Source organism: Sparus aurata, chromosome 23 (genome assembly GCF_900880675.1).
Source record: "Sparus aurata chromosome 23, fSpaAur1.1, whole genome shotgun sequence".
Classification (NCBI taxonomy): Eukaryota; Metazoa; Chordata; class Actinopteri; order Spariformes; family Sparidae; genus Sparus; species Sparus aurata.
This window is the reverse complement of record NC_044209.1, coordinates 29,453,810-29,473,355: the sequence shown is the minus strand read 5'-3', so window position 1 is coordinate 29,473,355 and position 19,546 is coordinate 29,453,810. Positions and strand designations below refer to the sequence as shown.

Sequence of the window (19,546 nt, the reverse complement as noted above, 5' to 3'; positions counted from 1 at the left end):
TTATATTATTATTATCAATACTGTTTGTTGTCGCTCAGCTGTGATGATCGATATCAGCTCACTGTTTTATTATTATGTCAAAATGTGACGTCACTACGTGTCGACGCGCCGCTGCGAGCAGGGTTCGAACCTGCGCGGGGAGACCCCATTGGATTTCAAGTCCAACGCCTTAACCACTCGGCCATCGCAGCTGGTCGGTCCAGTTGAGCCGGGACTGTTGTGCCGTGTTCCGGTGTGAACACAGGTGGGTAGAGACCACGATCCGGAATCTGTGTGTTCGTACTGAAGCACTCAGCTCGGTACCAGAGTAAAAGTACTGATCCAGAATGACTCGTTTAAACAAAGTTGATTGGATAAAACTGGACCTGTAATAAATCTCCTCTCATGTTCTTATAAATTAGAATATGAATGTTGATTAAAGCACAATAAACATTTATTGTTAGATGATAAAACATTTCTCACTTCATTAGAGAATAATAAGCGTTAATGTCACTGTGACATCATCAACGTCACTCATTTAAGATGTAAACCACAAATATTCAGATTTACTCATATTCCATGTTCACACTGCTCAGACTGTTTTATTTTTTTGCATTTACATTTTAAAGTACATTGCTACAGTGTGTATTTACAGCTCCTCCGTCAAGTGTGTAAGTAAAAGGTAAACAATTGTTTATAGTCTTATTACTTTTATTATTATTGTATTATTACTTTTGCACTTTATCTTCATATTGTTTTATTTTTGTCTTGATTTTTCTGTTCTACGTTTCTTTCTATGACTCGACTGTCGTGACACTGAAGAGTTAATAAAGTTTTATTTTATCTTTGTCCTAAAACCACAGATCAGTTAGCATGTTAGCATGTTAGCACATCCATTAGATGATACTTTACCTTGATTACAACAAACTGACACTTAATTGACTTGAAAATTATCTTTAAACTGACAAACTCAATAAAGTAATATAATAGATAAATATCTTGTAATCGACAAAACAATCAGCGTTAATGATTCAGGCTCATTAACATTAATTAGGTCTTTATTACCTTCTTCATGTAGAGTTACTGAAAATAGAATCAGTCACAGTTTATGTTTGTTTTATTCCTTGTGAGGTAAAAATTCCCTTTAAACATGTAGGATCATCATTATTGATCATCATTATTATTATTATTAATTATTGAAGGCAGAGTGATACTTTGCACAGTCAGTCAAGAGAAGTCAGGATTGTAGGACCACACGTCAGTCTGTGTCCGGCCCGCCATGAACAGGCCCGGTGTGAAGAGTGGGGAGGTTGAAGACGCGACCAACTGAACCCGCCTCGTTTCTCTACGACAGTGAAACGTCTCTCTCTCTTTGCAGTTTGTCCGGTCTGAGCTTCTGTAGCAACATGGCGGAGCAACATGGCCGACTCCCTGCGTGGATATCAGAGGCTCATTATAAACTAATGAACACACGGTGAGGTACCAGACAACAGAACCCATTTCAACTACAGTACAGTATTTGAGTAAATGCACTCAGTTACTTCCTACCACTGCCTGTAAGCTGAAGCAGTAAAGATTAGAAGAAAAAGTCCAGAGACGTTTGTGCATCAGTTTCTTTTATTTCCTGTTTGTCCTGTTCTCCCAACCCGCGTTGGGTCCCGACCCGCGTTGGGTCCCGACCCGCGTTGGGTCCAGACCCTCAGGTTGGATCGCTACTCTAAAGAAAGACAACAACCTCCAGAACCTCTCTGATGGACTCTCAGCTTACAGATGATGTATTAGTTTGTAGTTCTCAGCATGTTTCTGATGTAAAGTTCTCACAGCAGATGATTCCTGTACAACAGAAATGTCCCTCAGGGGCTCCTGTAGCTCTGAGCCGGCAGAGGGAGACACGCTGAGCTGCTCTGAATGAATCTGACATAAACTTTGACCTCCAGCCGTAACAAATATTATAACAAACCAACAGTGTGACTGAACGCTGCACTCTGAGGTTCTGTTGGAGCTCAGCAGCTGGTGGCTGGAAATCACCTGGACACATTAATAATGTCAGAACTGGTTCAGATCAGTTAGTTTAATCATTTTCTCCCAAAACCTCTGAGTGGTAAATGATCTCATATGTGAAATATTCACACTATCCAACTGCCTACTGCTTTTATTGTGAAGGCCAGAGGAAGTGTCCAGTGACACATTATAAGAACAAAGTGGTGTCGCTGCTCATCGATGTGTTAAAGACGCTGTGACTGGACTCAAAGATGGCGTCGGGCTCTAAATTCTGACTAAAAGTCCAAATGATCAAGTAAAAAACCTGAATTATGAGATAAAAATGTCAATATACAGTCAATATTTTAACTTCTAATAATCTGGACCAACAACGGGTTCGTGTTTTGTTTCAGACATTCCCATTGGTTTTCTTTAATTGGCTCAAACGGGCTTCCATAGCAACACCACGAGGTACCACTGGGCTGAGCAGAATAATAACTTCATGTTCAGCGAGCCTTGTAACCCGGGAGTAAACCGTGTGGAGAGCGGTTCTGATTGGACGGGACAGGCGCCATCTTTGCTCCAGGATCTAGTTCTGATATAACTCTAGCAGAGCGGTTCAGGAGTTCTGGTTGTGTTTGGATGTTTGGATCTGAGGTGAGAAGAAGCAGCAGCAGAACGTTCAGTACAATATAGACTTTATTAGTTCACTAAAGTTGAATATGAAATAAAAAGCAGATTGGCTTTAAATGATTCACAATTCAGTAATAATCGAGTTGCCAGGTTCATCATGTCAACACAGGAAGTGCGTCCTCCCTACGGCTGCCACACCTCTACAAAATAAAAGCCCTCCGAGGCAGGAAACACTTCATCCTCAAAGAAAATCATTTTCAACTTTATTTCCTGATGAGAACATCCTCCGTTTTTCTTTTACTGGAGGAAGTCGTTCTGTCCGATGTTCCACGACTGAAAGTGAAGTGACCCGCCCCGAAGCCAAGGCGGACAGGCGGTACTGAGCGCGCTCAGCTTTCTGCAGCTCAGACGTGATTTCCACAGCAACTATAAACTCAACGTCCCAACAGAACTCCGGTCAGCGAAGAGCTGAGCTGCTGCTACCAAACAAGCCGTGAAGTGAGTTAAAAAAGAAAAAAAAAAGAAAAACAAAAATCAGTTCTTTGTGGCGTCGAGTAAACAAACCGTCAGTGGGAGGCGGCCACTGAACTCAAGAGCCAAAGTTCAGCTTCCAATCAGCAGAGTCCAAAACATGTCATGAGTCCAGAAGTCCAACAGACGACAAAAAGACCGAAATCACCAGAACTGCTTGGGGAATGTTTCATATCATTTTATTGTTTTTTTTTTTTACTTTATTTTCATCATAGCAATGGAAAAATATAACCTTATACAAACGTCTTCAATTCTCTGAATTTTATTTAAACAAGCAAAAATGGTGAGTGACCTTTTCCCAAACCAAGTGCAGCGGGGAAACAAAAACTGAAACGCTTCACCAGCAGCTCGCTCGCTTTACATCGAAGGTTTTCAGCTTCGCCCGGTTTACTTTCCGCTAAACTATTTCCATTTGGCACTCGCTCCTCGGAGGATTCCTCCTCGGCTTTTTGACTTTTATTTTGTAGGAATTTAGTGCTGTTGCTGTTTGGATAAGAGCATCAAACGCTGAACACGGACCAGGTGGAGGCGTTCGCGTCCGTCGGATCTCCTTCGCTGTTTTAGTGCTCGGAAGAAGAAGAAGAAGAAAAATAAGAGCAACACAAATCTAAAGTTTTCCACAGAAGTCCACAGAGTCCGCTCGATTTTTAACCTTTGATTCCACAGAAGTCTTTTATTTTCTCGTCGTGTTTTTATCTAGTTCCCCTCCTCCCCCCCTCCCCCGGCTCGAGGGGCGGCGGCGGGTCAGTGACGTCATTGTGATGTCGTAGGAGAGCCCAGCTACAGCGAGAGAGGTGGATTGTGGGAGGAGGAGGGGAGGGCTCCAAGGTGAGTTTGTTTGTTTTGATTGGGGGGTGGGAGGAGGGGGGAGTCAGAGTCCAGTCCACAGGCCGTCCAGGAGGGGGAGGAGGGGAGGAGAGGGGGCGTCGCCTGCTGGAACTGAAGGTGGTGTGATGTCATCATCTCTCGCTCGCTCACACGCGTCTCTCTCTCTCGCTCGCTCACACACAGACACTCATCTCAGCTCACACTCGACTTCTGCTGCGAGTCGACGCTCGCCACAAACACAGAAGAGTTAATTCCAGTGGGGCAGTTTGTCCTCATTGTTCACTGATGTCGATCTCTCTCAAATCTCTCGCTCTCTTTTCCCCGACCGGCAACAATCTGAGAAGAGAAGAAGAAACAGTCAGCTGGAGGACCGACAACAATCTGAGAAGAGAAGAAGAAACAGTCAGCTGGAGGACCGACAATCTGAGAAGAGAAGAAGAAACAGTCAGCTGGAGGACCGACAATCTGAGAAGAGAAGAAGAAACAGTCAGCTGGAGGACCGACAACAATCTGAGAAGAGAAGAAGAAACAGTCAGCTGGAGGACCGACAACAATCTGAGAAGAGAAGAAGAAACAGTCAGCTGGAGGACTGACAACAATCTGAGAAGAGAAGAAGAAACAGTCAGCTGGAGGGCCGACAACAATCTGAGAAGAGAAGAAGAAACAGTCAGCTGGAGGACCGACAACAATCTGAGAAGGGAAGAAGAAACAGTCAGCTGGAGGACTGACAACAATCTGAGAAGGGAAGAAGAAACAGTCAGCTGGAGGACTGACAATCTGAGAAGAGAAGAAGAAACAGTCAGCTGGAGGGCCGACAACAATCTGAGAAGAGAAGAAGAAACAGTCAGCTGGAGGACTGACAACAATCTGAGAGGAGAAGAAGAAACAGTCAGCTGGAGGGCCGACAACAGGACGCAGCTGACATTCACAGGCCGTTTTATAGGTGTGTGTGTGTGTGTGTGTGTGTGTGTGTGTGTGTGTGTGCTGGTCTCAGATGTTGTGGTTGGTGTTTCCATCACTGTGTCAGAGTGGTGCATGATTTCTCTTCATAGACCAACAAACACACAAACTCCTGATGGTGTCAGGTGATAACACCATCAACTGTGTGTGTGTGTGTGTGTGTGTGTGTGTGTGTGTGTGTGTGTGTGTGTGCGCGTGTGCGCGTGTCACACACCAGGCCTGGCTCTTGAGCTTGCGGAGCTCCTTGGTGGCCCAGGTGGCGAGCGTCTTGGTCTTGGTGGTTTTGGAGCGGCGGCCCTCCGTCAGCAGGTCGTTGATGAGCGGACGAACCTCCACCAGCTTCATCACGTCTTTACCGAACGCCGTGCACAGGTCGCTGAACACACAAAGAGATCGTTCAGATTATATATTCCAATGTTTGTTTTTTCTTTTATATCTTTATTTCATATAGATTTTCATACATATGTTTTTGGTAAAACACTTTAAAGATGCTGTATTAATACAGTCTGATGGTTATCAGTTGGTTTTTAATCACTATAAAGGAAAAATAAGAATAAATTCAGACAAACATTTAAATTCATTAATATTCAGCTTAGTTCGTCATGAAAACATCTGATCTGGACGATTCACACGAGTTAAATTGTTTAAATAACGAAACTTTAATGATGAAATTAGAAACTGCAGATATTTTAGTTTTGACCTTTTCTCTGGATCAAATCCATAAAATCTTCCACACAGACTAAATGTTTTCCTCTCTAACTGTCCCAGCTGGTCCACAGTTTAAAATGTATTGATTTGATTTAAAGACATGGATGTGTTTGATATTGATCAGTCTATCGATCGCTGTGTGAGCCGGTCTCAGAGGTTGTGGTTAGCGTTTCCATCACTGTGTCAGAGTGGTGCATGATTTCTCTTCATAGACCAACAAACAGCTTCACTAACAGTTCAGCTGTCAATCAGACCTCCTCCCTCCCTCCCTCCCTCCCTCCTTCCCTCCCTCCCTCCTCACCCAATGAGTCCAGCAGCGTTGGCCACGACTCCGTCAGAGTGATCTTCATCCTCAGCTATGTGATGAATGAAGGAGAGGATGAACTCCACTCGAGGCTGGACCAACATCACATCAGCTGCAGGAGGAGGAGAGGTAACAAGGTCAGGGAAGAAGCAAATAAGGACAGAAGGGAAGGAGGTGAGGAAGATGAAGATGAGAAATGAGGAGAGGAGGCGGGACATTAGGTGAAGAAGCGAGAAAGGAAGGCGGTAGAGAGGAATGATGGAGAGAGAAGAAATAAGATGACAAGAGAAGAAAGAAAAGGGACAAATTAGGAGGAAAGGAGGGCGAGTTAGGAGGCAGGAAGGAGAGAGGGAAACAACCCACGGATGAAAACAGAGCAGCAGAACTGAACATCACCACAGTGAAAACAAAAATCAGTTTGTTGAGTCTCGCAAAACCAGGAAGCCGTGTGATGATTGGCTGCTGCAGCTACCAGAAGTTCTGATTGGCTGCAGCTGCCTGAAGCTCTCTGGGTGAAAAAGACTCAATTTGCTCTGCGACGTCTTAAAATCCTCCTGATTGACTTCACACAGGAAGAGGAACAGACGTCGCCACAGTGTGTGTGTGTGTGTGTGTGTGTGTGTGTGTGTGTGTGTGTGGTCATGTTGTCTTACGGTGCACGTTCTCCTGGTCCCCCTTCAGGCCCTGGATGATCCCGGTGTACGCCTCCAGGCAGCCCTCCCTCAGCTCGTTCAGGTAGTCCACCATGTCGTAGTCCGTCTGAACACACACGAAAACAGGAAGAGGTTTAAACGTGATCGAGCATGAGTGTTGGGTTCAGTCTGTCACGTCAGCCCGTTCTAACAGTTCAACCGGTGTTTTCTGGTTTTCATTCAGAGTGAATAACATGAACAGATTTGTAGTTTTGTCTTGTTTTTACTCATTTGAACAGTCAGTAAAACAGCGTCTCATCTCAGGTCTGTAACTCCCCTGATGACGTACAAGCAGCAGAAACAACACAGTGAGGAGGTCTCAGATTAATGTGGTCATGTTTACATCACGGTCAGCGTGGTGCATGATTTATCATCACAGACCAATCACAGAGCTTCAGACAAGGAAGTGGGTAAACCTGGACAGTGTTGGAGGCGGAGCCACGTTCTCTCTCTGGAAGCGGCTCAGCGACGTTTTGAAAACACTCAGATGTGACATGTTGTGCAGCACACACAGCGTGTGCACTACACACTTCCACCAAATCAGGCAGTTAACTTTCCGTTTAACGCCCGGCTAACTTGAACAGGCATAAAATAATTCATTCGTGTTGTGATACTTAAAAGTCAGACGCTCCATTCACAATGTTGGCTGATGGGAAAAAGGCTTCTTGGGCCACGAGACGATGCAGTTACAGTTTGACCACTACGAAAACTGTCCTCAGAGCCTGGAGCTCCTCCTGGGGGCTTGTTTTTGCATTCATGTGATCACATGACTTCCTGTGTGTTACCTTGTCCACCTGAGCCTGAGAGGCCTGCTGCAGGGTGTCCAGGACGATGTCCAGGTACTTCTTAAACTCTCCTCCGATGGCCAACGCGATGTCACCGAACGCCGAGAGGATCTGAGGCTTCACTGACCGATGGACGTTCTCATTCTGAACACACACAGAAGATCACCGTCAGCACGGAGGGAGAGCAGAGAAACATGGACAGTGGAGGTGGAGGAGAGGAATAAGGAAGTTCTGAGCGTCGGCTCTGTGAAATGTGAACTTGTGGATTTATTAATGTGAATGACAGAAATCATTAAAGAGCAAACAGCTGTGTGTGTGTGTGTGTGTGTGTAGGTCTCAGATTAATGTGGTCAGGTTTACATCATAGTCAGCGTGGTGCATGATTTATCATCACAGACCGAACACACACACACACACACACACACACACACAGGTTGGATCATTAATGGATAGAAAGGAAGTTCACTAAGTGTACAGGGGGGAGGGAGGGAGGGAGGGAGGGAGGGGGGGGAGATCTTCCTCACCCCGAGGTTCTCCAGCAGCAGCTGCATGATCTCGTCACAGTAAGGCAGGATGTTGGACATCAGAGCTCGGCACAGGTCACACACCAGACCCACCGCCGCCAGACACACCTGCAGCAGCATCACAATGTTTAACCATATCTGGCAGCAGCACTACATAAGAACTGTAAACACACTGTGTGGCGAGGTCACATGACCACAGCAGGTGGAGGTGAGGCTGATGACACGTACCTGATACTCAGCATAGTTCTTCAGTCCGATACCCAGGAAAGGCTTAAAGGCATCCATGTATTTCTGGAAGTCGCTGCCCAGAACTGAAACACACAAACGTAGTCAGATACACACAGACTGTCTCTCCTTATGGTGTGTGTGTGTGTGTGTGTGTGTGTGTGTGTGTGTGTGTGTGTGTGTGTACCTTCGACCAGCGTGGACACGGCCATCAGAGCGTCCTCCTGAACGCCTCCGGAGCCGGCGGTGCTCTGGAACATCCTGAGCAGAGACGCCATGACCACGTCGGAGATCTGCAGGGCGTCCTGGTGCTGCACTTTACGGAGGACGTTCTGCAACAACACACAGGAAACTGTCTTCACAACACTGTCACAATAAGAGCATCAACACAACACCAACAGGAGAGTGTTTGATTGACAGCTCAGGTGTGCCGTCTCACCTGTAGAGTGGCACACAGCAGTGACTGCAGGTCGTTGAACTGGATTCTGTCTGAGGTGCTCTGGATGTGAGACTGCGGACACACAGGAAGTGACATCATCATGAAGAGGACGACGTAAACTAGAGGTTCTTTAAACGCATTCATCAGATCTGTTAAAGACTCAAACCTTCTCAAACATGTTTCTCTAAATGTCTTTTATTTTGCTCTTATTGTGTTTGTAGATGTTCTAAAACATTTTTATCTTCTGTGAATCACTTTAAGTTCCGTCTGAAACTCAAATCTGTAACTAAACTTCACTAAAGTCAGTGAACAGATATCAGTTTGCTACTGATGACACATTAATGAGGGAGTTCAGCGTCTCACCTCCATCTGGAGGACCTGCTGCAGTCTCTCCATGATGACCAGCGTGGTCTTCTGCACCGCAGGGTAACAGTCCTTCGCACTGTTCTTGACGATCTCCATCAGAGCCTCGTAGGCAGCCGAGCGCAGGTTGTTCTGGTGACCGTCGGGCCTGCGGACACAAACACCATCAGAACTCAGCTACATCCTGTCAGTCACACGATTCACAGTTAGACTCATTTTAAAACCACATTAGAAACTGTTGGAATCTATTGAGCACAGAAGAATGAAAGATTTTTATTTACTTTTATTGATTTTGCTGTGTTTGATGATAAATTAATATTTCTGCATGCAAGTTAAAGGATGTTTGTTTCAGAAAAGTTTCCTGGCCGTCTCATCTCACACCGTCAGACGTCAAACTCAAACACGTAAACAAAGTCAATAATTGAAGTTTGTGTTCTTACAGCAGATTTATTTTAGCAGTCAAACTCTCGGCTACTCTTTAAGTTTCTCACTTTACAGTGACACCAAGAAGTTTCTGCAACAGGAAGTCTTCACACCACAAACACCGTCATTGCTGCTGTCTCACCGCTGAGCCAAATCTGCCTTGAGCACTAAAACAGAGTCACTACAGACGGACTGAAGGTCTCCTGTCTCTACCTGTCTGTGGTCTCCAGGAGTTTCTGGACGATGATTTCGAAGGACGAGGACAGACAGTAGGTGCTGGGCTCCTCCTGGTCCTCTGCAGCGTCTGTGGCTTCATACGCTGCCTCAGCCAGAGACGAGAAGGCCTGACGGAGAAACAGACCGTTAACCTTCACAGTCCAAGATGTCTCAGAGCTACAGCATCTGACGGACCGAACTCTGGAGCTAAGAGCCTGTTTCCACCGCTGGAACTGTTTCAGGCTTCCAGCAGAACACAGAAATTAATTCAGGCCTGGTGGCACAAACGGGTCATAACTTCAGCACCATCTTTGAAAACTTAGCCTCATGCTCAGATTACATCCAGTTATCTCCAACTACAACCTCTCCAACCAGCTGAGAAAATCCTGTTTAGAACTCAAGTGGAAATATACAGCATAACATGTCTGTGCTGTTTGAACCGGGCAGACTCGACGCTGCAGTGAAGTTCTGCTGCCCTCTGCTGGCCAACTAAAGTTCCTGTTCAGATCATTTTATTTCAGGTTCCAGGTGAAGTACAAACAGTTTCTCCGGCTGCTTCACGCTCTTTAAACAGCGTCCTGCTTTGAGGCAGTGCCAATCATTGTAGAAAAGTTAAAGTGACATTTTCTGTTGTGATGTGCTGATTCAAAGGTACTGTTGGGTACCAGAACCGGGCCGTATTGCTCTGAGGTCTGTGATGGACCTGGAGAACTGTGTCTCTGAATGTCACAACTAAAATATATAATATAATAAAATAATGACTTGTTTCCTCGTGTGACAGCTGCGTCACTGTTCTAATCTTCAGATTTGAGAGAGTGAAGAAGAATGTTTGGTTCTTAGTTTACTTCATTTTGTAAAGTTTAAAGATGGTTGAAGTTAAGCTGGAACTTTTTATTTTACCATGTCATGTAGGACATATTCAGTTAAGTCACATTATTACATCTCTCATGTTCCATCAGAAGTATTTCCTGTAAATGTTCTGACGGATTTATTCATTTGCGTCTGACAGTTTAGTGTCCAGAGCTCTGAACTCTCATTTTCACAACTTCACATGTAAACAGCAGCTCTTCCACACTCAGACACATTAACCCTTCACATGTCAGATGTCGCGGCTCACCCAGCAGACGTTGGAGGCCACGCGTGGCTCCGCCCCCAGGCCCTCGATCAGACACTGCAGCAGGGGTGCCAGGTAGATCTCGTTGATGGCGGCTTCAGGCAGCAGCTCACAGATCCTCCCCACCGTCCACGCCGTGGTGTCCCTCACCACCACACTGGGGTCCTTCATCAGCTCGATCAGAGTCGGCATCGCCTGAAGGAGCAGCAGAGGGAAGTCTGTAACGTCTGAGCCCAGGGAGAAGACTTTTGGTCTGACCTGCTTCGTCAGTGACTCACCTGTATGACGAGGGGTTTGAGCTGGTTGAGTTCAGGTCCTTCCAGGATGGATCCGAAGGCCATGACGGACGCGTCTCTGTAGCGCCAGTCGGGATGTTTGATGTGTTCTTTGATGAAGGGCAGAACGTGAGGAACCACGTCGTCCTCACAGCAGGTGGCCAGCAGCATCAGACACACACCTGCCGCCTTACAGGGGTTCCAGTCGTCATCGTCGTCATTCTCGTCCTGCACAAGTCAGAAGAAAAGGTCTGACACCATGTCGACAGCTGGGAGACTCAACATATCTTAGAATGTGTGTATCGTATCTTTAATCCTGCGTTCTAGCTTCATGTTGGTGCTGCTCAGAGCTTCAGGTGAGTTACCTGTTTGGTGAGGGTCTGGGTCAGGATGGGCACCAGGTACTGCAGGGCTCCTTTGGCGTAGAACTTACTGGTGTGCTCAGGCGGGCGTCCCTGCTCCGAGGCCTGACATCCAACAAGAGAGGAGAGGAGTCAGAAAACAAGGTGGAACAAACCGGAACTTTAAAAAGTTGTTAATGTAATAAATGTGCTCACACTGACCTCTGAGGCCTCGATGGCCAGGTCCATCTCCTCGTCACAGACGTTGGACCAGAACTCGATGCCCTGTAAGGCCACCTCATCGATGTCGCTCTTCATCGCCTCAATGGTGATCTGACCGAGGACACGAGATGGAGGAGAGAGAGGAGAGGCAATGATGCAGAGCTTCCACGCTAACATTTAACATCTGTGATGGACATTTCTCTGCTTATTACTGCAGGTATCAGCTCAACAACTTCATAAAGAAAATTTAAATTCTATTCCATGTTGTTGAGCTGCGACCTGCGATCAGCTGAGAGCACAGCGGTCAGACTGACACTCTGTGTTCTGTCTCACAGGGTTTCAGTCATCGAGCTCTTTGAAACTGTCTAGAAATAAAACTGTTGCTGCTGATCATCAGGTTCACATCAGACCTGCTGCCACCAAACTCCACTCTACATGTTAACATACATGTTTCTATGATGTAAAACTTTAAGCTAGACGAGAAGACAAACGTGTGATGAGGCAGCGTGTTGGTCTGTGGTCTTACCGCGAACAGCGCCGGGCCCATGTACGTCTCCATGTACTGATAGTACAGAGACATGATCTTCACCAGGTTCTGTAAGGCCGCCACGCGCACCTACAAACACAACCCGGTTATAAACACACACACGGGACAAACCAGTTCACAGCGTCATCACCGTGTCACATGTTGTGATGTTACTCACTCTGGTGTCGGGACACTGCGTGGCTTCACACACCACCTGCATGATGAAGTGTCTCTCCGTCTGAAACACACGATACAAAACGTTTAACACAAAAGACCTCCGAGTTCATTTACAGCCTCAATCTTTGCTTTAATTTCTTATATTGGAGAAGAAATCTTTATGGAGACAGATCTGAAGACAGGAAGTAAAGTGTCTCTGGGGACAGGAAGTCGTGTGCACCTCCTTGTCGAAGTTGGCTTTGGTGAACTCCAGGGAGTTGAGCAGGGCGTTGGTGGCGGCCAGTTTGACGTTGTTACTGGGCTCCTCCTTCCTCATGCCCTGAATGATGGCTGTCAGGATCTGGTTGGCGTTTTCCTGCAGCTGCTCGGGGTCCTGAAGGAACCACAACCAGGTTAACAACAAGGATACATTCTACCTCCTGCCGGCTCTTCTGTCAGCGGCTGTGTGCGATCACTCACGATGTCCTGGCAGATGTATCCGATGGCCTCCAGCGTGGACTCCTTCATGTGTTCGGTGCTCGAGGGGTCGGTGACGTTGGCGACCAGCTGTGGGATCAGCTCGGGCCACTGGTTAACTGGGATCTCTGCGCAGGCGATCCCGGCGACGCACTGCGACGCCGAGCTGGGCCGGTACGTCTCCGTGCCCAGAGTCTGTAAGACCTGGCGGACAGAGAGAGACATGGAGACGGTCGCACACGAGGAGACGATAAACATCAGATGAATCAAAGTGTGGGTGTGTTCCGGGTCCTCACGTAGTTCTTGATCTCGCGGCGAGCGTTGGCGTCGATGGCCAGCCATCTCTGCTGGTACTGTGTCTTGACATCGGGGTCTTTTGAGGTCAGAGAGTTCTTCACCTGCAGACCGGCAGCAACTCGAGCCACCTGAGTGTTCCCCGGGTTCGCCAACACTTTAGACAACTCCACCAGGAATGTAGGCTGAGGGAGGAGGAGGGGGAGGAGGAGGGAGGAGGAGGAGGAGGGGGAGGGGGAGGAGGAGGGGGAGGAGGAGGGGGGAGGAGGAGGGGGAGGAGGAGGGAGGAGGAGGAGGAGGGGGAGGAGAGGTACAGTTAGATGACAGAAACAGCTGGAGTCAAGTTTTCTAATTCTTTAAAGAAAAAGTTTTAAAATAAAGTGTTTATTCCATTTACAGAGCTGCAGCTAACGTTAGTTTCATTGTTGATTAACTGATTAGTTGTTTGCTATATAAAATCTCAAATGAAGGTGAAAAACAATCCATGTCTCATCGTCAGTTTAGTGTCAGAGGAGGAAAGAAACCAGAAGATGTTCACGTCATCAGCTGTCAAACACTGAAGAGGATCTGTGTGATTATCTGCTCGTCCCGTCTTTGTGCAGCTGACGTGGACAAACATCTGCAACATCTGCAACATCTGCTCACTGAGGCCGTCTGAAATCTGTCCTGCTGCATTGTTCAGGTTCTCAAACTGGAGGCGTAAATTATAAGTAATTTATTGATACTTTGCCGTCTTAACGATTATCTGTAGGATAATCACTATTTTCAGTTCCGTTGCAGGTTTAACCAGCGGTGTGTGTTCTGATGTTGGATGAAGTCATCAGGTTACTTAATGACGTTTGACGCTTTTATTTGAAAACTGACTGAAAATATTTATTTATTTCAAATCAGTTCAATTTTCTTTTGAACAAACATGAAATCAAGATAAAAGCTAAAATATAATCTGATGGCTGTGAAACTGCTTATTAAAACAGCTCGTTATGAGACTGAGTCACTTCCTGGTTGATCAGCTGATGCTCAACTCAACATCAGGTTATCTGAACGGTGTACCGACTGCTGTGTCATCACTGTAAATGTCCCATCATGCTCTCTGATGCATCGGGCCTCCATGACTCTGCACAACACCAACAGAGCTGAAATAAAGTCTGCTCCTTCATGTGCGACCATCCTCCTCCTCCTCAGCTCAGTCTGTCAGAAGAGCTCTTTACACCCACAGACAGTGAACACAACACAGATCCAACCACACTCTTCCTGTGTTAAAGGCACAGTTCAACATTTTAGCATGAAAAACCTTCATGTGTGCATCACACTGAGGCTGGTGTCACGTTAAAATCTGTCCTCCACACATTCATCAAACTGCTGCAACAGTTCTGGATTAATGAGTTTTAAAACGTTTCGTTCAAATTATGCATTATCATTCAACCTGGTGCCTACATTACCCACAATGCACCGCTCTGTCTGAGACTTGGGCATGTTGTTGCCTGATGGTCCTGTGCAGCGTGTCCTGCAGCTACACAGGTGTGTTCACTCACACCTGCACACGCTTCAGTCTCCGACAGTCTTTCCCCCGCGCCGACTCGAGTGATGTCACATGAGGACATTCATCAGACGTGACCTCACACACTTTACGGATAAATTCTACTCAACAGACACGACAGAACTCAACAGCGGGAAACAATCAGTGAAGTTCAACATTCGGTCAGTAAGTGACATCAGTGCAGTCAAACTGTAAACTTCACTGACATTTTAATAATTATGCATCAAGCAAAACATTTTATTCTGTAATATAATCTGATAATCAGTCTACTCCCACTACAGGCTGTAAAATCCAACAGAAACAGTTCTAACAGTGTCGCCTCTCGTCTTTCATACGCCGGATAAAAAGAATAAAACTGAGCGACTGCAGGTTCAATATCAATACAACCACCAACTGAAGAAGACAAACTGCTGAAGTGAGATCTAATGAAGCAGGATGAAGACGTTACAGGATTTTATCTGCTGCCGATCACACTGTGGTAAACGTTCACCTTTGAAACACGGCCACAATAAAACCTAATGATCGAATAGTGAGCAGCGCGGGAGCAGAACTGGACCTGCAGCGTTCCAACACAACACGACTGTGGATCAAATATAACGTACTTTACTGCGACTGTAGACACATGCAGGTAAACTCACTTCAACTCAATTCAAAGTTCAAGTTTGACGCCCTGATCATTCTGTCCGACAGGTTCTGGATCTGGCTGAAAGGGTTGGGCCTGAGCTCAGAGGCGGATCAGCGCCGTGTGTTTCTGACTGACATCATTTCTGTATCACACCTTCTATTCTGAGTGTGTTGGGCTGTTTGCTGCACACGTGTCAAATCACTGAAGATATTTCCATAATTTACCCGTGTTTTATCCGTTTGCATGTGCTTTCTTCAGCTGCGGGGTGTTTTGTCCGTCTCAGCCACCGTACTGATCAACCATGTGGTGTGAAACCACAACGACTGTCAGAGTTATGACGCGTAACAGGACGGCGCTCTGACTACTCAGAGAGTTCAGGCCTCAGTTTCCTGACTGCAGACACACACGAGGACGGGACCAGAAACGTTTTTATCAGCTGTTGTGTTCATGAAGCGACTGACTTCATCTGCTCTGACACAGGAAGTGAAGACGCAGCAGATTTACTTCAGTCTGACGGAAACGTCCCCACAACAACCTGAAAACTCTTCAGTGTGCGACGATCACTTTAGTTTATCGACAGCGGGACAGAAAGTGAAACTGCAGCGTTAAACTTTGAACCTGTTGCTTTCCTGTCAGGTGTCATTGAGCAGGTTCGCCTGTTGGACTGGTTGGTGCTGGCTGTTCTACAGCTAACGTGTCCAGAACCTGCTGTTGGTCCACATGTAATGTTGTGGAGGAAACATGGTTTATACATGATGACACCTGTGTGGTTATAAAGGCATGTTTAGCTACTAAGCTACTACACATTTAGCCCCGGCCCATCAGCAGAGTCAACTAGCTGCTAGTCAGGACCGCTAGCTTCACGGCTAACTGAGCTAACTGCAGCTACAGTTGGCAGCTGTTGCCGTCACTCCGCCCTGTTTGTGGAGCATTAACTCGACAGGTGGCGTGTTGTTACACAGAGTTGTGTAGCCTGTTTGTGTGTCTGTTATTGTGTAATTAAATATATGTGACTGTTTTTGTGCCAAATAATCTATTGAGCCGTCTGACATCACCACGCAACATGATGACATCATCAGGCTGCTCCTCCAAACACACAGGCCTTTGAATCTTTATCTGAGACTAACAGCTGCTGCGTTTTCTGTCTACTGAACAATAAATCATACAGTCAAAACAATCAAAGTGAAAGATAATTGTATCATCTCTTCTGGCATGTTTCCAGTCAGACGGTGTCGGTGTTTGTGACTCCACCCTGAACATGATCTGAGGTAACCGGGTGGAGCTGCACCGTCAGTCTGACAGAAGAACCATCGTGATTTTGTGGTAAAATGACCAAAAACAATCATTTACTGGCTTCCTGCTTGTATGTGTAGCAATGTAATGTGTAGTCTGATGTACTGGAGGACTGTTTGTCAGTAGATTAGAGGTTTATTCCATATCCATCATATTGTTGTCTCATGTTGTAGTTTGTCTTTATCAGCTTCACAACACTGATTTGATGTTTTTTCAATGTCCTGTTGTTGTTCGGCCTCATCGCCAACATCTGTATTACATTTAGACTGTTACACTATTTCTATTGTGAACATGCACACTGATTGGTATATGAATTGTTTCCCATTGTGATGTTCTTTGTAGGCCCACAGCAGCAGACAGCTGACATGTTCTGCAGTGTTCGCAGTCAGTAGAGTAGATCTGATGTCCAGGTGTGTGTGTGTGATGGGATTTTAAGAGATGTGTGTGTGCAGTGTGGCGGACTCCTCCACAGGAGTCTGCAACTCTACTGAAGATTGTCACCCCCCATTGTTGTGTAACATAACCTGATGGTGTGGTCATTAAACTGTGTGACAGTGTGCAGGAGGCCTTTTCCAACAGTCACACCTTCAGATCATCAGTAGTTACATGTTGCTGTTGAATTGTTTCACATACCTATTGTGTGTTGTAATTACGGTAAATGTGTGGCGGTCTCACAGATGTGTCTCCAAATCTGAACATATAAAATCCAAAACCGACGGATTCAAAATAATTCTGAGGCAGCTGAACTCAGATCTGCAGCCCCACCACGTCAGAGTTAGCGCTCTCTGAAATGCTAACGTTAGCAGGCTCTGTGTGTGTGTGTGTGTGTGTGTGTGTGTGTGTGTGAGTGACGGGGTGGTGGTGGTGTGGAGGGGTGGAGGAGGAGGAAGCAGCAGAGCAGAGGAGAAGCCGGGCGGGCTCCAGCTGTCCTGAGCTCCTCTCTGCTCCATCCATGCTGCTGAGTGTAGCAGCAGGTCAGTTAGCTGCTCCACCACCCGCACACCGACACCACCTGCACCACCAACACCAAACTAACCAGATTCTCTATCGCCGCCTGCTCCAGAAACTTCTGTGCCGCCTCCAGTTCATTCCGATCTGAGGAGAGAGCGGGGAGAGGAGGGGGAGAGGGCTTATTCAATGAAATGTTAGCTAATTAGCGGACAGAAATGGCTAGCAGGAAGGCTAACACGACTTTAGTAGAAGGGTTTGGCAGGAGCCATAAAATGGGTGGTGAAACAGTTTTAGCAGCCATTTTACACAGAAGATGAGGCTCTGCTGTCGTTATCTTCCAGCAATCAGTAACATTAAAGTTCCATCTCTCTGGCGGTTCGCCCGGTCCGGCTGCAGCGAGGGTCCAACGTGCGTGTTAGCAAGAGACTGTCGGTTAGCATGCTAACGTTAGCCGGCCACCGGGACACGTTTGGGGGCGACAGAATTTAAGTTTTCCTGACAAACAGCGAGCCGGCTCAAAGAATATTAACTCATCTTAAAACTGTGTGAGGCGATTAATTCGACAGCTGGATGAACTTTTCTGCCCTCACAGCGGCTCAAAAGTACCGTTCGCCCGGGCGGGCGTGCGAAGAAGCGGCCGATAGTTTGAATGATACCAGCTAACGGCTAACAGCTAGCATAGCGGCTGAATGAGGCATGGGCAGGGTCGCCGCTGCCGTCCAGCTACATGCAGCTGTCAGATCACCCTCCGTGCAGGTACATCGTCATTGTTATGATATGACAGCGTATTGAGAGATCACCTGAGCAGACCGACAGGTTAATTACACTCTAAAACTAGAATAAGTCCTCTGACAGAGTGCTAAGTCACCAGCGTTATCTGCGGGGATTGAGGCCGTGACGTTAGCTGAGTTAGCATTACAGGCTAGCAGCCCGCTAGCGAGGCATTTCCCTCCTCCCTACTTCAAACTTTCACCGGTTCACCGGAGCTAGCCGCGGCCGTGCTAACACTGCAGCTACCAGCCCGAAATACCGCCTCGGAGGACGGACACGTAGTGCAGGAGTGTGCGGTGCTGATATTCACCTGGAGAGACCGTTTTCTCGAGAATAGTGATGAGCTCCATTCCGTCCCCCGGCTGCCGCTCTCTCTCTGTGCTCGGTCACTAGCTCGATAGTTTCGGTTGCCGCGCAGCGCTCACAGCGGATTATATTTCTTCCACGGAGCTCAGTCGGTACCAGCCACAGGGCGGGATCGGTCGCTGATACAACAGGCGGAGGGTCCCCGGTGCTAGCTCGGTGCTTTTCACTCGGATGGTGCGGGAAATGTTAACGACCGTGGCGCAGAGTAACGTCTCGGAGCTTCACCGCCGCCCGTTTGCATCCTGTGTTGTCGGGAGGGAAAGGGCCGCGCGCTTCTCTCCCGCGGAAGGATATCACGCACTGACGGCAGGGCGACGTGCTGCCTTCACGGACTGTCGGACTTTTTAATGGTATGCACTTAACGCAGGGGCGAGACACGACCTGCAGCCTGCAGCTGCACCAGATGTGTGTCTGCAGCTGCACCAGATGTGTGTCCACATCTGCATCATCAACACTGTCGGCACCGTCTGGTCACCGGTACCTCAGAGTCAGACTCGGGAGAAGAAACGGTGTTAAAATCTAACTTTTTGGTTAAGTGAAGGTCAGACGCGTGAATGGAACTCGAGTAAAGTCTTCTGTATCTGATATTAAATGTACTTAAGTAACAAAAGCGTCCATATATTTACATGTATGTGAAGACTGTGGATCTGTTTTATCTGATTGATGATAAAATGAACGAATTAAAAAAGTTTCTATATTGGCTCACATGCAGCGATGTAATCTGTAAAGTAACTTGTAAATAAAGTTATAAAAATAAATGTAATTATTTATGAAATATTTTCCGATAAGATGAAGTGGAGTGGAAGAATAAAGTAACAGAAAATGGAAATACTCAAGTGAAATTACTTCAGTGAGTTGTAGTTAGTTACTTTTCATCGCTGTTGTTCTAGATTTTGACACTAAGATTTGTATTTTTCTGTAAATCCACATCAGTTTGAAATATGTTATTAATGTCCCTGATTAGTAATATTCAGTGTTTCAATATTTGCTGTATTGATCAATCAGAAC

The 19,546-nt window shown here is 46.6% G+C and overlaps 1 protein-coding gene and 2 non-coding genes across 3 annotated transcripts; all 3 read right to left on the bottom strand.

The window, feature by feature from the left end:
* Positions 1-109: 109 nt before the first annotated feature.
* On the bottom strand, positions 110-191 carry trnas-uga (transfer RNA serine (anticodon UGA)). Its single transcript has one exon. It is a non-coding gene; the product is annotated as a tRNA-Ser (tRNA).
* A 2,449-nt stretch (positions 192-2,640) lies between these two features.
* kpnb1 (karyopherin (importin) beta 1) lies at positions 2,641-18,834 on the bottom strand. Its single transcript, XM_030407713.1, has 22 exons — positions 18,483-18,834; positions 17,487-17,545; positions 12,998-13,180; positions 12,705-12,905; positions 12,466-12,618; positions 12,247-12,306; positions 12,069-12,158; positions 11,543-11,653; positions 11,345-11,446; positions 10,983-11,207; positions 10,708-10,899; positions 9,588-9,718; positions 8,952-9,099; positions 8,589-8,660; positions 8,337-8,481; positions 8,153-8,235; positions 7,925-8,032; positions 7,401-7,544; positions 6,577-6,682; positions 5,921-6,035; positions 5,126-5,287; positions 2,641-4,287 (listed from the first exon to the last, which is right to left on the bottom strand). Coding segments are annotated over exons 1-22 (2,631 nt in total). The 5' UTR covers positions 18,523-18,834; the 3' UTR covers positions 2,641-4,286.
* LOC115576449 (small nucleolar RNA SNORA79) lies at positions 6,373-6,513 on the bottom strand. Its single transcript, XR_003982855.1, has one exon. It is a non-coding gene; the product is annotated as a small nucleolar RNA SNORA79 (small nucleolar RNA).
* Positions 18,835-19,546: the final 712 nt, after the last annotated feature.